This window comes from Oncorhynchus mykiss, chromosome 11 (assembly GCF_057628025.1).
Source record: "Oncorhynchus mykiss isolate SJ-2025 chromosome 11, ASM5762802v1, whole genome shotgun sequence".
In the NCBI taxonomy this organism is placed as follows: domain Eukaryota; kingdom Metazoa; phylum Chordata; class Actinopteri; order Salmoniformes; family Salmonidae; genus Oncorhynchus; species Oncorhynchus mykiss.
The window spans coordinates 57,427,539-57,441,911 of NC_143032.1; the positions used below are offsets into that span (position 1 = coordinate 57,427,539).

At 42.7% G+C, this 14,373-nt stretch overlaps 1 protein-coding gene across 4 annotated transcripts in view; it reads right to left on the reverse strand.

Moving 5' to 3' along the window:
- Positions 1-385: 385 nt before the first annotated feature.
- The window catches only part of LOC110535990 (dedicator of cytokinesis protein 5), a 32,439-nt gene continuing 18,451 nt past the window's right edge, over positions 386-14,373 (reverse strand). For 2 of the 4 annotated variants that reach the window (XM_021621426.3, XM_090190569.1), the window contains 33 exons: positions 14,192-14,289; positions 14,012-14,101; positions 13,740-13,840; positions 13,458-13,592; positions 13,250-13,355; positions 12,836-12,906; positions 12,618-12,724; positions 12,371-12,507; positions 12,146-12,241; positions 11,763-11,861; positions 11,245-11,415; positions 11,015-11,115; positions 10,781-10,839; positions 10,383-10,537; positions 10,183-10,268; positions 9,899-10,055; positions 9,621-9,661; positions 9,178-9,268; positions 8,912-9,031; positions 8,223-8,312; positions 7,290-7,394; positions 6,722-6,863; positions 6,381-6,462; positions 6,210-6,294; positions 4,760-4,846; positions 4,396-4,572; positions 4,120-4,203; positions 3,890-4,027; positions 3,495-3,658; positions 3,002-3,152; positions 2,735-2,888; positions 2,410-2,528; positions 386-2,312 (listed from right to left, as the gene is read on the reverse strand). In XM_021621426.3, the coding sequence (XP_021477101.3) occupies positions 2,208-2,312; positions 2,410-2,528; positions 2,735-2,888; positions 3,002-3,152; positions 3,495-3,658; positions 3,890-4,027; positions 4,120-4,203; positions 4,396-4,572; positions 4,760-4,846; positions 6,210-6,294; positions 6,381-6,462; positions 6,722-6,863; positions 7,290-7,394; positions 8,223-8,312; positions 8,912-9,031; positions 9,178-9,268; positions 9,621-9,661; positions 9,899-10,055; positions 10,183-10,268; positions 10,383-10,537; positions 10,781-10,839; positions 11,015-11,115; positions 11,245-11,415; positions 11,763-11,861; positions 12,146-12,241; positions 12,371-12,507; positions 12,618-12,724; positions 12,836-12,906; positions 13,250-13,355; positions 13,458-13,592; positions 13,740-13,840; positions 14,012-14,101; positions 14,192-14,289 (3,704 nt within the window). In that variant the 3' untranslated portion in view covers positions 386-2,207. Of the gene's footprint in view, positions 2,313-2,409; positions 2,529-2,734; positions 2,889-3,001; positions 3,153-3,494; positions 3,659-3,889; positions 4,028-4,119; positions 4,204-4,395; positions 4,573-4,759; positions 4,847-6,209; positions 6,295-6,380; positions 6,463-6,721; positions 6,864-7,289; positions 7,395-8,222; positions 8,313-8,911; positions 9,032-9,177; positions 9,269-9,620; positions 9,702-9,898; positions 10,056-10,182; positions 10,269-10,382; positions 10,538-10,780; positions 10,840-11,014; positions 11,116-11,244; positions 11,416-11,762; positions 11,862-12,145; positions 12,242-12,370; positions 12,508-12,617; positions 12,725-12,835; positions 12,907-13,249; positions 13,356-13,457; positions 13,593-13,739; positions 13,841-14,011; positions 14,102-14,191; positions 14,290-14,373 lie in introns of all 4 variants that reach the window. The other 2 variants (XR_005034678.2, XM_021621427.3) reach the window with 2 other exon arrangements.

The following is a 14,373-nucleotide window of genomic DNA, read 5'->3' on the forward strand; positions in this document are numbered from 1 at the left end:
TTCTCAATACACAACATAAAAATAAAGCATGAATATGACTGAAGCACAATTACATGTAGAACCTCTGGTATCTCAAGGAAATTACTGCCAGACATAAATTCTCACATTCCACATCACTATTTACCAGAATTAAAATGAGGCTTTGTGTGACAGAATGAAAAGAATCTCACTGTCATACCATCTCACCAGACGTCAAGGTCCTTCATTATGCTCTCAATTATCGCATAATTATTCATCCAAAAATATATAATGAAGTCCCAACTAGTGCCTGATATGTCCTTGATAAGGGATGACACCGGCAATAGATATGAGTACAGGATAATGATTCTGCTGAGGACAGAGACTGGTTGTCTAGCCTTCTGTAACAATACCTTCAACAGAGCAGTTTGTTAAATTCTTTATTTTTGTTTGGTCGGATTTACAAGTTTTATTGGTAAAAAATATATATATTACATCTCTTCATGCTACTATAAAGCTTTAAATCTCTTTACAAATATCTGTTCTGATCATTGTTAGAAAAACTCATTTAAAAAGGGTTAGATCCCTTCTAAAATATCTTTGATCCCTGGAAATAGTCTAAACTAAAATACTGACTCATTCTTGCACTACATACATGAAAAGGTCATTTCTGAAATTCTGAAAGATTACATGCATAGATGAGCAATTCAGAGGACAAAGAGAGCATTGCATTGTTTTGAAAATAACAACTATATGAAACCGAATAATAAAAGACAATGTATACATTGATATATAAATCAAGTTGACATTTTCACTGTTGAAAGTAGACCGATGTAAATGACCATGTCTCTATCTGTCCAACTCAAGTTGCTTGATGAACGCATACCAATTAACTTGAAATCTTTAAAATAAGTTAAAGTAATACAACAATGAATCAATAAAAGCGTAATAAAATGAAACTATGAAATGCACCAGGACTTGGGAGAAAAAAAATACCTGCCAACTTTAAAACAGATTATTGAGTTTGTGCCATACCGTGTTAAAATGACAACTTGCTAAATATGTCAAGCGAATTTGTATAGAAAGCATGAGTTCAAGACATACAGTATTTTGTTTTTTATAAAACGTCATAAAATATACAATTTAAAAAAATCTAATTTACATTAATTCCTTCCAGTGCATGTCTCTAAAGATTCTGAAATCATTGAGGTACTATCTTAGTGTGCTTTCATCACACACATATGTAATGCATAGTTACTCAGTATTTATGAGTTAGCCAAGGTTATTCAATGTGACTATCGTCCACAAACGTATTTGGGGGAAAGTTCCATTTTGATGACAAATCTCAATTCCCCCCAAAAGGACTACTACGCATGTACAACCTATGATCTATGACTGGGTCGAGGGAACCAAAAAGTCATCCAGGGTCGCAACCATAGATTTAGACTATATAATCAACAACAATAGAATCAAAGTCTGTTGAAAATCAGTCACAGACCACAAATTCCCTGCTCTTGATCAGCAATAGTGATTCTAATATAAAAAGGTTTTCACCTAGCTATATCACATAATAAAACATGAAAATGCAGTCACCGCCTGTGCTTTTCTTGACGAATGCCCAAAACAGGCACTGGAAATTATGAATAGTCCAGTGTGATTCCAACACATAATGACAAAAGACAAAATTGAAGCTTTGGTCATTCCTTATCCTTGCAGTGATATTCCCAAAATATATACTACACTATATACAACATCATCTCAAAGACCCTTGGGAAATATGCTAAGGTCATTGTTATTATTGCTTTTTCAGAAATATATACACTTCCCAAATCATGAATTAAATCCACCTTCATCCAATTCCCCATTCCCAGGAAACTAGACTATAAATGGACTCTCCTCAAAATATGAAAAGGCGTGTGACCCAATGCACCACGGCTTACAAAGACATCTGTCACACTCCATTTTACAACATACCATTCAATTACTTTAGTATGGAAACAATTATGCTTCTGTTTCTTAAGAGATTCACAGGGCACACACAACACGTACCCAGCTTGTTGGAATAACTCGTAGTAAGTATCAGAAATATCCATTGTTGACATGTAATTCTGAAGTACATAACAGGTAAAAGTACTGGTCCTGAAATAGTACTGTAATAAAGTGCTACAGTACCACAAGGTGAACCAAACCCTTTTCCCAGGCAGCAGGTCTCTGAACCAGATGAGAGGGGCTGTCCGGGTGGAGGATCCTCACTGAGGATTATTCTCGTAGGAGCCAGGGAACATAGACTTCCTGGTTTTAGGAGGAGGTGGAGGGGGCTTGCTGTCAATTTTCTGAGGCAGAGGAGGGTGGAACTATGGAGAGACCGGGGAAAAAATTATCATGTTAAAAATATTCTGTTCCACAATGTGCATTTTACTAAAAATATAGATGTTTTCAGTGAAGATATACCTCAAGGGAGTTTTGGGAGATGTCAAACATCTCATGGGGATGTTTCTTTGGTGGCATGGGTGGGGGTGTTCCGGGAGTGTCAGTGGTGGCATCATTATCACCGGGGAGAGATGAATAAGCTGCAGAGAGAGAGTGACAAAACACACACATTTTAGGCTGCATGACAGCTAAAACTATTTGTGTGTGAACTACATGGACAAGAGGTCAGATATCCTGCACAGGGTTCTATATGTCTGTGTGCAGAGTGAAGCTGTAAGCATCTCTTTAAGGATGTGTAGGATAGGCTGCTTTGTAGGTATGCCTTGTGTGTAACTAAGCTACATACTGGAGCTGTGAGGAGTCTGAGGAGAGGCTGGCAGGGGGCTGAGTGGGTTGTCAAGGCTGAGGTGAGAGGAAACACCCTGGAACAGAGATAGGGTCAGGCGACGATCCCCAAATTGCAGACTTTTGGGTCTCTGCGGCTTCTCTGGAAGGGTCTGCTAAGGAGTAGAGTACAAAGATACAGCCCTCCTTGAAATCACAGTCAAGTAATTACTGCGAATGTATTAGCCATTTGTGCCTTAGTGCAGGAGCCCAAAACAGTTGTAGTTACCTCATCTATGTCTGGCTGTCTCTCCACCAAAACCTGTGACTTGCTCACACTCCATTCTTTTCGGTTCTTTCGACCGATCCGGTTGTCATCCTCAGAGCGGGACAACATCGAGGCCCGGCGATCGTTGGCAGTGTCACGGGACAACAGCGAACTGATGATGGATATCAGGACAGAGAGAGACAAGGGGGAGGTGTACAGTTAGATGGTTATACTGGCATGTGCAACACTTCAGAATGTCACACTGTGAGATGTGGAAAAGCACAGACAAATATTCCTGACAAACATAGCAACACAAATAGACTACACCAGACTACACTAGCCCGAGAGGGAGACAAACACAGGAAGGGAGGAGGGAGGGAGGAGGGGGACTGACTCCTTGGAAGAGGGAGGGAGGATGGAGGGAGTGGAGGGACTGACTCCGGGGAGGGGGGAGGAAGGAGGAGGGGGACTGACTCCGGGGGAGGAGGAGATAGGATGGAGGAGGGGGACTGACTCCTGGGAGGAGGGCCGGGAGGGTCCGTTAGAGGAGGTGGAGCCGCTGGAGAGGCCTGAGGAGGTGGTGGAGACAGTGGACATGCGGCGCAGGGTGGAGGACAGGATGTAGGGCATCACTACGGAGCCCACACGACTCTTCTTCCTTTCAGTGAGAGAGCAGGGCTGGGACACACAAATGGGATTAAACATCATCAGGAAACTTGGCAGGGACTAAGCGGAATGACAGGCAAAACACTAACAACAATAGAGTGCCTTAAGCAAGATTTATGGTCCTGCAGCAATATAATGTACACTCTGCTTTGAATGAGGGAAGTTTGATAGGGAGGCAGAGGAGCCAATAGCTAAATTTGGCACAATTTTACATTAAATAAGAGTTTGCCATTGGAAACTGACCAGGGTTATGACGCCGTAATGCTTCTCCACTCTCTCCCGCAGGTCTGAGAAACAGGTGAGCAGGCGGTTGTGTAAGGGCTTCAGCTGCTCCGTGGATTTCTCTCCGTGGATTCGGATGCCATCAGCCAGGAGAGGGATCTGAGGGGAGAGGAGGAGGGAGCCTCTGTTCTTATAGCAGGTACTGCATGTCTAAGTACAGGTTCAATAACAAGGAGAGAATTACAATTTACCTGGAGGGCAATAAGATGTTTGAGGACCTCAATGCTCTCAAGGTCATCTGGGTGTTCATGCATGTAGGTGTCAGTGAAGAATGCCTGTAGAGACAGAAAAGGGGTGGAAACAAGCTTAGCATTTTGAGACATGAAGATGTTGTCATATGCACATTAAATACTAACTAAAATAACAGTGACCTAGAAAATAAGAATATCAGGTTACAAATCTTCAATGAAATGTGAAACAAAATTGTATAGGATTCAAGCTCCTAGGTAGTAATAGTCAAGTGAAACCTTCTCGTAGTTGGAGTAGCCACCCATGACGGCAGGGTCAACAATGCCATTGAGCATCATGGAGAGTGGGTGGACGGACGTGGAGCTGTCACAGGCCTGCTGCTGCACCAGGTTACTGAGCTTCTCATTGGCCATCTCCATGGTCTCCACAGCATTCTGCAGAGGGCTGATCTCCTCCTGACCAGTAGGAAAACCAGGAGAGGTGAGGAGACATCAAAGTGTAAAAGACCAAATTGGGTGAGTAGGAACTATTTGCTATGGGTGGTAGGGAGTCCTCAACAGTGTTTAGATTAAACATACAGCACATTAACACCAGTAAGTTTGTATTACTGTGATTTCTATCAGTAATGATGATGACACTTACAACAGAGATGGACTTAACTTCGAACCATTTGAGAATCCCTGGGAAGTGATAGGTTGTGATGTAAGTTGTCCTCTCGATCCACATGGTCTGTAACATGAGGCGGAAAATATGACGACTGAATGGTCAACAACACAAATGTTTTGAGCAACAACCTCTTGTATTCAACTGCTAATCAAAAAGGAACACCTATGTCAGAATGCTGTTGATTGACTACAGATCAGCGTTCAACACCACAGTGCCCTCAAAGCTCATCACTAAGCTAGGGACCCTCGGACTAAACACCTCCCTCTGCAACTGGATCCTGAACTTCCTGACGGGCCGCCCCCAGGTGGTAAGGTTAGGCAACAACACATCTTCCACGCCGATCCTCAACACTGTGGCCCCTCAGGGGTGTGTGCTTAGTCCCCTCCTGTATTCCCTGTTCAGCCACGACTGCGTGGCCAAGCACGACTCCAACAGTTTGCTAATGACACAACAGTGGTAGGCCTGATCACTGGAAACGTAAGACAGCCTATAGGGAGAAGGTCAGAGACCTGGCAGTGTCGAGCCAGGACAACAACCTCTCCCTCAACGTGAGCAAGACAAAGGAGATGATTGTGGACTACCGGAGAAGGAGGGCCGAACACACCCCCATTCACATCCACGGGGCTGTAGTGGAGCAGGTTGAGAGCTTCAAGTTCCTTGGTGTCCACATCACCAAAAACTATCACAGTCCAAACACACCAAGACATCGTGAAGAGGGCACAACAACACCTTTCCCCCTCAGGAGACTGAAAAGATTTGGCATGGGTCCCCAGATCCTCAAAAAGTTCAACAGCTGCACCATCGAGGTAGTGCGTACGGCTCAGTACATCACTGGGGCCAAGCTTCCTGCCATCCAAGACCTATATACTAGGCGGTGTCAGAGGAAGGCCCAAAAAATTGTCACCTGCCACCCAAATCAGACTATTCTCTCTGCTACAGCACGGCAAGCGGTAACGGAGCGAGTCTAGGTCCAAAAGGCTCCTTAACAGCTGCTACCCCCAGGCCATAAGATTGCTGAACAATTAATCAAATGGCCACCCGGACTATTTACATTGACACCCCCCCCCCTTGTTTTTACACTGCTGCTATGCACTGTTTATTATCTATACATAGTCACTTCATCCCTACCTACACGCATATTGACTCGGTACCCCCTTTATATAGCCTCGTTACTGTTATTTTATTGTGTAACTTAAAAAAAAAAAAAATGTTTAGTTCATTTTAGTAAATATTTTCTTAACTCCATTTCTTAAATTACATTGTTGGTTAAGGGCTCGAAGGTAAGCATTTCATGTGACAAATAAAAATGCATTTGATTGGAAAAGGGCTACATTCCTGACTTTAGAGTGTGTGCGTTGAATGGAGGAATTTGTCTTTGTTAGGGCTCTGCAGCATGGTGAGTCTGAGCTGTGTGTCAGGTACTCACTGCAAATTCATTGTCGGGGTCCTTTGCGCCTTTCCTAAAGGGTCTGGAATACTGAAACTGGTCCACTTCATTGGTTCTGTAGTAGCTGGGAGAGGAAGAGGGACAAACAAATGAGTTGCATGAGTAAGAACTAAGAAAATGTATTCAACCACAAGCTGTTGTGTTCCTTACTTCAGGATCTGCTCAGGAACACCCTTGTCTTTGAACTGGGCGGGCACAGTAAGGACTGGCTTGACTGTAAAACACTGGATATCTGTGAAGAGCAGGTAAGGATAGGACTGTGTATTATTAAAAAACGAAAACCTTTTTAGTGCTGTAGGGGGAAACGGAGACGGGGGCTAGTGGATTACTGGCTCAAAATTGTCCTTGAGAAAGGTATAATAAGACTTACCTATAATGGGAAATACATCAACTGAATAATGTCCTGACTAGAAGCATTAACACCAATTAACATTTAAATAGCATTCATAGCTGGGAGCGTGAGGGCATGCTGCAACAGGCCTAAAGGATACGCTGTCCTTGGGAGTTACAGATGTTGTCCCCAGGGGGCGCTGTGCTGGTCATCCTGGCTGCGTTGGGGAACTGCGACAGCAGCTTCAGACTGAAGTCCTCCAGCCACTCGTACTCCTTACCACGGTAGATGAACACTTTGTTCTGTATGAGCAAATCCGTTCACAGATATGGTGAGCCTCCATATACGGTAGCAAATTAAATGTGAACGATAGGATTTAATTCGAACTTTGTTATTGAATGACATGCTACAGAAGATGTCAAAGATGGACTGTGGTCGACAGGAACGTGCCACTGCACTGTAGAAATAGACGTGCGTCTGCCAAATGAAGGCTATTCTAACCGGAACCTGACAAGATCATGGAAGGTGTTCAATCCATAGAATCCCCCACTGCTTTATGGAACTGATAACTAGTATCGCCTGCATGCTACATCATCACCGTGAAACATTTTTAATATTGACTATCATTTCATTTCATGGAGAGTTCCATAAGTAAAATGAATAAAAGGCACATAAATATAAATATCTCAGGCGAATGAGACAGAACTTGAAATACGTAATAATCTTACCCTGAGGAAAGTGGGGAATCCAAGGCCATAGTATCCCACAGCAAAGTATTCTGGCTGAGGCCGCATGGCATGCATTATATTCTCATAGAACTGGGCTTGCTGTTTCTGTGTACAACAGTAGGGAGAGTATAGAGGCTGTAGTGACAATGAGCTAAATTAACAGAGCCACAATCAGGAACAAAGATAACATACAACAGGAAACACTTAAAATACTGTAGAAGCTAACCAGTTCCCTGTGCACTGTCAAAAATGGAGGATCCATAATGAACATAGATTCATAGCAGTGCAGCAAAACAATGTTTTTGTACAACCCCACTGCAGGACTGTTGAATACCACGATGACACAGTATTTACAAAAACATGACTTAAAATAGAGTATCACTGCATAATTAACTGAATGTTACTTCCTAATGGCAGATGCCAGTATGTCTGTATGCATGAGTGGGACTATTGGATAAAAAAGGTTTGACACAAGTGTGGCAGCAACTCTGATATCTTCCCCATTTCCTCAAATTGTTTCTGCAGTAATGGGTTGTTTTTTTTCTTCAACTATCACTGTCATTTGGATTGAGCTAGCTGAAATGACTTTCTGTCTTAGACAAGACATGGTCATCCTAGCCATTGACAATGTATCGTGAACAATTTATTGGCATAATTAACTCCTAGTCTTTGTGGGCACTGAAAAGCCTGTTAGTACAGCAGTTGAACTAGTCCTATTGAAAAGGCCTCACACTAAATTCGCAGTGGGCTATCCCTTTCTGGCATTGTAAGTGGAACCTTCACAAGCATTTTTTTTTTACATGTAAAAACTAAGAGGATAATCATTTTTGGTTTTACTGTTTTCATGTTTTAGGGACAATTTCTATTTAGTAGTGACAATATTTTGATTAAATCTCAGACTAAAACACGATAGCAAATGATAAGTCCTCTTACCAGCAGCTGGCTCAGCTCCATGAAGTCGAACATCTGGTTCTCGTGCATCTTTGCCAGCTGTTTACCCATCTCAATGGCTTTCTCCCACATCTGAACAGATAAATGCAGCAGTTGGTAAAAAGACACGAGATGTGAACATGGTTTAGACATCACCATCTGTCCATCACTAACACCTCTTTTCAATCAAACCCTAACAGCAGGTTTCATCGTTGATGTACTGTGGTGAACAGGAGAAATGTTTAGCCTAACCCAGAAATCTGGTACCCATGTTTGATTGAATATGGCCCTCAGCTTCTTTTGCAGCAAATGAAACAGACACAAATATTTCTGACAGTAGCTCATATGGTATGTTCAGGGGTAAGTAGCATATGATCTCTGACTACATATGCTGTGAAATATACTGGCACCCTTGCACGATTCCCAATTTCTTCTTGAATAAGTTGAAATTGAAAAAAACTTTTGTTGTTCATACATGTATTTGTTTGATTCACAACAGCACAGAACCAAAACATTTCATAAAAAGTCCCAACATTATCTACTTTACAAGGTAAAAATAGCCATTCAACAATTTTTGAAAAGAGAAAACAGAACATTCTGCTCCATTGCAAAGTGGAAGGGTGACAATATATTTGACAACATATGTACATCATGCTTCCTAATAGGGTCACTGGGTGAGGGTGGGAACTCACTTTGCCCTTGTCCAGGTTACAGATGATCTCCTGGAAGAGTCTCTCTTTGAGCTCCTGCTGGGTCCAGACATGTTTGCCATGACCGGGGATCAGATGTGGGGCACAGGGCTTGTCAGACCACTGAGGAGGGCAATATATACAATACACAAAGTGCATTTAGTTTTCTAGTAATGTATGTCATAGTATGTTAACTGGCATTTTAGGGAAATAAGCCAAAGACGGTTGTTTTCATTGAAAGTCGAATTGAATGTTAATTTGACTGAGACCTCGAGGAGTTCGGCGTGAAGTAACAGGGTGTATGCTGCCTCCGTGTAGTTCTCACAGACAAGGTGCAAATCCCTGAGCTTGTACAGATACCTGAGGACGAGGTCAGTATTTTAGAGTGATATCTAACAGATAGTAGGTAGAATCTACCGCACACCCAAAGCTGATTTGTAAAGGTGCTGGAGGTAAAATGCAAAACTGGAGAAACAAAGGAAAAAAAGAGTCTCCGTACACTTCCAGTCAGATGTACATTTATTTGACTATAGCTGAGCTTTCGGTCAGTCGACCTTGCTCTGAAGAAGGTCGGCTGACCCGAAAGCCCAGCTATAATTAAAATATATTTGCATCTGACTGGAAGTGTGCAGAGACTTTTTCCTGTTTCTCCAGAGTGATAGCTAACAAAATGGGATCCAAAGAAGAGTATACATTGAATCATCGGTCTCACCGAATGTAAATGTCTTCCCGCTTCTTCTCCTTGTAGAAGTTCTGTCACAACCAGAATAAAAACAGCGGCAAAACTCAGCTTCTGTACAATTGTTTGATAATATTTTTGGGGTTAAAATCAATTGCTTCAATGTAGAAACATAACATCTTGATATAATATTCTTCTGAGGTGGCTCAATCTTTCTGATTAGAGTTTGAGTTCCACATAAACCAGTCCGAGGTGTTAGTTAGCACCTGGTAGGCTCTCCTGTCTCTTAGTGATGTACTGTAAGGGCATACCAGGACATTAACGGTGCAGCTCATGCGGAGCTCAGGGCTCTCGTCATGTGTGATGGTGCGGTAGGCCAGTAGCTTCTCCAGCAGACTGCTGAGCAGCAGAGCCAGCTCCTCCCCTGACTGAGACAGGTATCTGTGCCTCCGGCAGTGCTCCAGTAGTCTACACAATACCAACAATGCAAAATGTCAATGAATACGGGAGTTATATAGTCCATATTTAGGTCTCGACTATGAAATCATGACATGACTAATAAGAAAAAGGAATTAGCCTCTGTCAGGGTGCTTACGTTTTCTCCAGCAGGATTTTGTACTGTTCATCCCCACGGCCTCCCTCTACCTCCTGATCCAACTTGGTGATCAGTTCATTCTCAAACTACAGGTACAGAAAGACAAAAAAAATCTGCTCAGCCAAATACAGCTGGGAGCCTCTGTGTACAGTGATACTGTAAAGCCAGACAGGAAGCACTACCGTGGGCAGCTATCTCACCATGTTAAAGGTGCGGCTGGGAGTGAAGTTGTGCTCACACTGCATCATGTCAAAAAAGATGGGGATGGTGGCTTTCCTCAGCTCTGGCTCAGGCACCAGGGTAGCCTTTAGGATGGGCCCCACCATGGCCGGGATGAACTTCATCTTGTGGGGGCCTGAGGGATGCATAAAGTCAGAAGCAAAATCATTTGAAAGGGCAGTAAGTGGCTCTCCATTTTCATGCAAACAACAGGACAGTAAACTCATGAAGCGGTAAACAAAAAGCAGGCCACCACCATGAAACTAGGCAATAAAACCTTGTCCTCAAAGCCTTTTGCCACTGAACAGGCCATTATATAGATGTCTTTATTTGTTGAGTTTCTGTCTTACAGAGATAACAACCCCCGGACAGTACTTACCAAGATTATACCACATATCTCGGATCTTAAAGCCAATGCTCTTCCTCATGTCTCCATACCTGTAACCACAACATAGAATTATACTATATACTGTAGAGCATATGCACACGAACTTACAGCACTATTTCTTATACATAAAATTCAGTTCTCTGTGGAAATGTTTATATTTTGTATTAATAGTTTAAGGGAATTTGTATTTAAACTAATTGAACCAAAGAAATAAATAAAACATACTTGTTCAGTATTTTATTCCGTTTTTCTTGAGAGAAGGATTCCAGTTGCAATGACTTGTGGGTAAGGAATGCAACAGTCAAGTGGAAGTAGTTGTTCCAGAGCTAAAAAATAAAATATGATAGTTTTTACACAGACATTGGGACAATGATTGACCTAAATAAGTTGACATTAGCAGAGAGACACGGATGTATTTTGTCCACCCCATCAGAAGGTGGCGACTGGAGACCCACCTGCAGCTCAAAGTGGGTCTGGTCCATGAAGTACATGTTGAGGACCTCAGAGTACTGGTTGATGGCCCGCAGAAACACACCAATCTGCAGGAGGTTCATGGTCATCCAGTCAGAGGGGAAAACGTTCCCCATCAGGTCCTTAAACATGATGAATGTCTCCATCAGGAAGTCCTGTAGTGGGCCAGGGAGAGAACAGTTACCTTGCCTGTAGTGGAAGTACCTAGATGTATGCATCTCATGTCTGCACAAACATGTGGGGTTCTGTTTCTGACCGATTAGTAACATGCTGAACTATGCACAGCAGTCCCCTTGCATTTCTCATATTAGACCCACACAGTTCAGTAAAGATGCAAGGACAGGGAGATCCTCACAATGTTCCAAGTCAGTCCCATGAAATGTCTATAAACAATAATCACTTCAGGAGCAGTTACAAGCACCAGTGGTTGAATGCCAGCTATCGACTGGATGATTCAGGAAGAGCTATGCCCAGGGCAGGGGAGGTGTGCCGGCCCACTTACAATGATGTCTTGTCTGGTCTTGAAGGTGCTGATGTAGTGGGCGTAGTGCATGTCATCCATCTGCTTCAAGATGGCGGTCATGCAGGCTAGGTAATGACCCTGCCATTGAGATAACAGAGCATCAGTCACCTTAGTTGTAAAACTACTTTAGGTTCCCACATATAACATGTTTCATGCTTTGAAGCTAATTATAAGCTATCATTCATTGTTGTATGCTTATAAGTGCCGACTAAGTTATTCATAGGATGCATAGAAGCAGCTTTTCAGGACTGTGCCTTGTACATGGAAACTTAAAATAAATAATTTCCAAATGAACAATTGAAAATAACTTGACGTTTTCTTTTGAGTTGAAGAACTGTCAGAGTACTGAGTATGAGTCTTACAATGAGAGTGGAGGTTCTGCTCATGCTGATGACAGTGCGATTGACCCTGCGAAGCAGCCGCTCCATTATCAGTTGGACATGGCCCCGGGTTGGACCCTGGGACACAAACAGGTCAGATCAAAAATGAATGTATCAAAACCAATCCAGTTAAGAGTTATGGATGTCAGGGATTTCAATGTGTCTAATTGCAGAGATAGAGGTGTGCTATAGCCAGTAGCCACTCACCACATTCTTGCGGTCCAGGTTGTCCAGCACAGTGCTGAGCAGCTGAACACAAGCCTCGTGGTCTGGTTTATTGGAGTGGTCATCCAGCTGCCCACTCAGCTGGTCTGTCACCAGCGGCAAGAGGACATCTCGACACTCTGTGGGGTCAAAGAGGAATAGAGCCTATTCAAATGTGTCATCCTGTGGTTCTGTTTTTAAATAGAGATCATTCTAAAGTTATGTTTGAGCCAGAGAGGCGCTACAGTACCTGACTGTTTGAAAAGGTCACTCTCCACCATCTTACACATGCAACCAAGTTTCTGGCGCACCAGCTGAGAGTCAGGGATGCTCTCAATGAACTTAGTCAAAAGAACACTAGTGAGAGAGACAGGATGAAATTCAGAAAGAGACAAGGACATTTTATATACAGGAAAAAAGTATAATTTCTGCCGATTCAACAGTTGAAAAGTCATTACAAGGAGTTACCTGAGCTCCACAGGATCAAAGACATTCTTGATGTCATTAATGATGGTGGGAAGGTATTTTAGTATCGCCCCCTGAAAAAGACGAAGGTCTCAAAAGTCTTTAAAAAAGAACACGGGGGAAATATCACTGGATAAGGCTTCTGTGTTTTACAGCTCTAGTCAGCTCGAAAGTGTTTTAATTCACGTTCTTCTGCAGTTTATCAAGTAAAACTTGACTTCAACTATCTTTCACGAAGCCAGCATAAGGCTTCAGTGAACATAGAAAGGGTAAGCTGGTTTGAACAGCTGACAATTATCAGAATAACACAGTAAATGTTGCATTACCAGGCTATGCCATGCTAACAAAGTGTGCATTAAAGAAGGTGAAGTACCATGTTAGTGCCAATCCCAGTTTCTCTCCCCTAAACCAACTCACCTTTATCTTCACTCCCTCATCCAGCGGTCTGTCCATGAGTGTGTTGAAGGACAGGAAGAGTGTCCGTATGGAGTTGAAGAAAGCATCCTCACTGGTCCCATAGAATCTGAGTAAACAAAATAGGGACATTGCTCATTTCACAAACAAACTAATATTGTCTCGCAAATGTACTAGTATGCATGAGGAAGGAAGGTCACGGCTATGATACCTGAGGTAGAGGACCCGGGACTGCACGATGAACCTGAACAGGTACTTGAGGGCTTTGAGGGCTGAGTACAGTCTCTCGGTTAGGACAGGCTCATCTGCATGGCCCACATAGTAATTCAGAACCTTGGTAAGCTTCCTGAAAAATAAATGGAATAGGGAACTCAGGCACACCAGTAATTACATATAAATGAATTCTGAATGGGTGGTGAGGTGTCAAAACAGGAGGAAGGAAAAATGAACGGCATAGAGATGAAAATGTGAGAAAGGAGAGAGCTCGACTCACATGTAAGCCAGAGTGGCACTGAAGTGCTTGTTGATGTATGTCTCCAGTACTGGGTTAAAGTGCTGGAACTTGATGTCTCCAATCAGTGTGATTATGAACACCTAGAAGAAATGCAGAGCACAGTCAGGAACCGGTGTAATATAGAATCCTGCTAGAAAATAGTGTAACATTAATCATTTCTAATATACAATTGTCTTTTGGTATATTAATGACAGATGCCATTAACCCTGATAACTTAATGCAAGTAAGTAACCCACGAGTACAGAACTCACCAGAGCATTAAACAGCAGTGTGTCATAAGTCTCCTCCTCTGAAGTCTCCATCATGATACTGAAGAGGGCATCAAGTGTGTCCTGTAGAAACTAAGACCACAAAAGACAAATGCATTAGGCTAGGGTGTCCTTGTATGTAAAGCCAGTTAAGAATGCTAACTCTGGAGCAGTCAGACTCACCTTGACAATTTCCCCCCCCTCAACCTCCATCAGGCGCTGCAGGTTCTGGTCCAGCTCTTCAGGGTTGGACCTCCAGTTCAACAGGCCCAGGAGATCCACTGGAAAACAGCAGAGGAACAGCAGCATATCACTTTTACTGACCCATTTCATATAAACTTGAATGAGTATGTCAACACCACTCT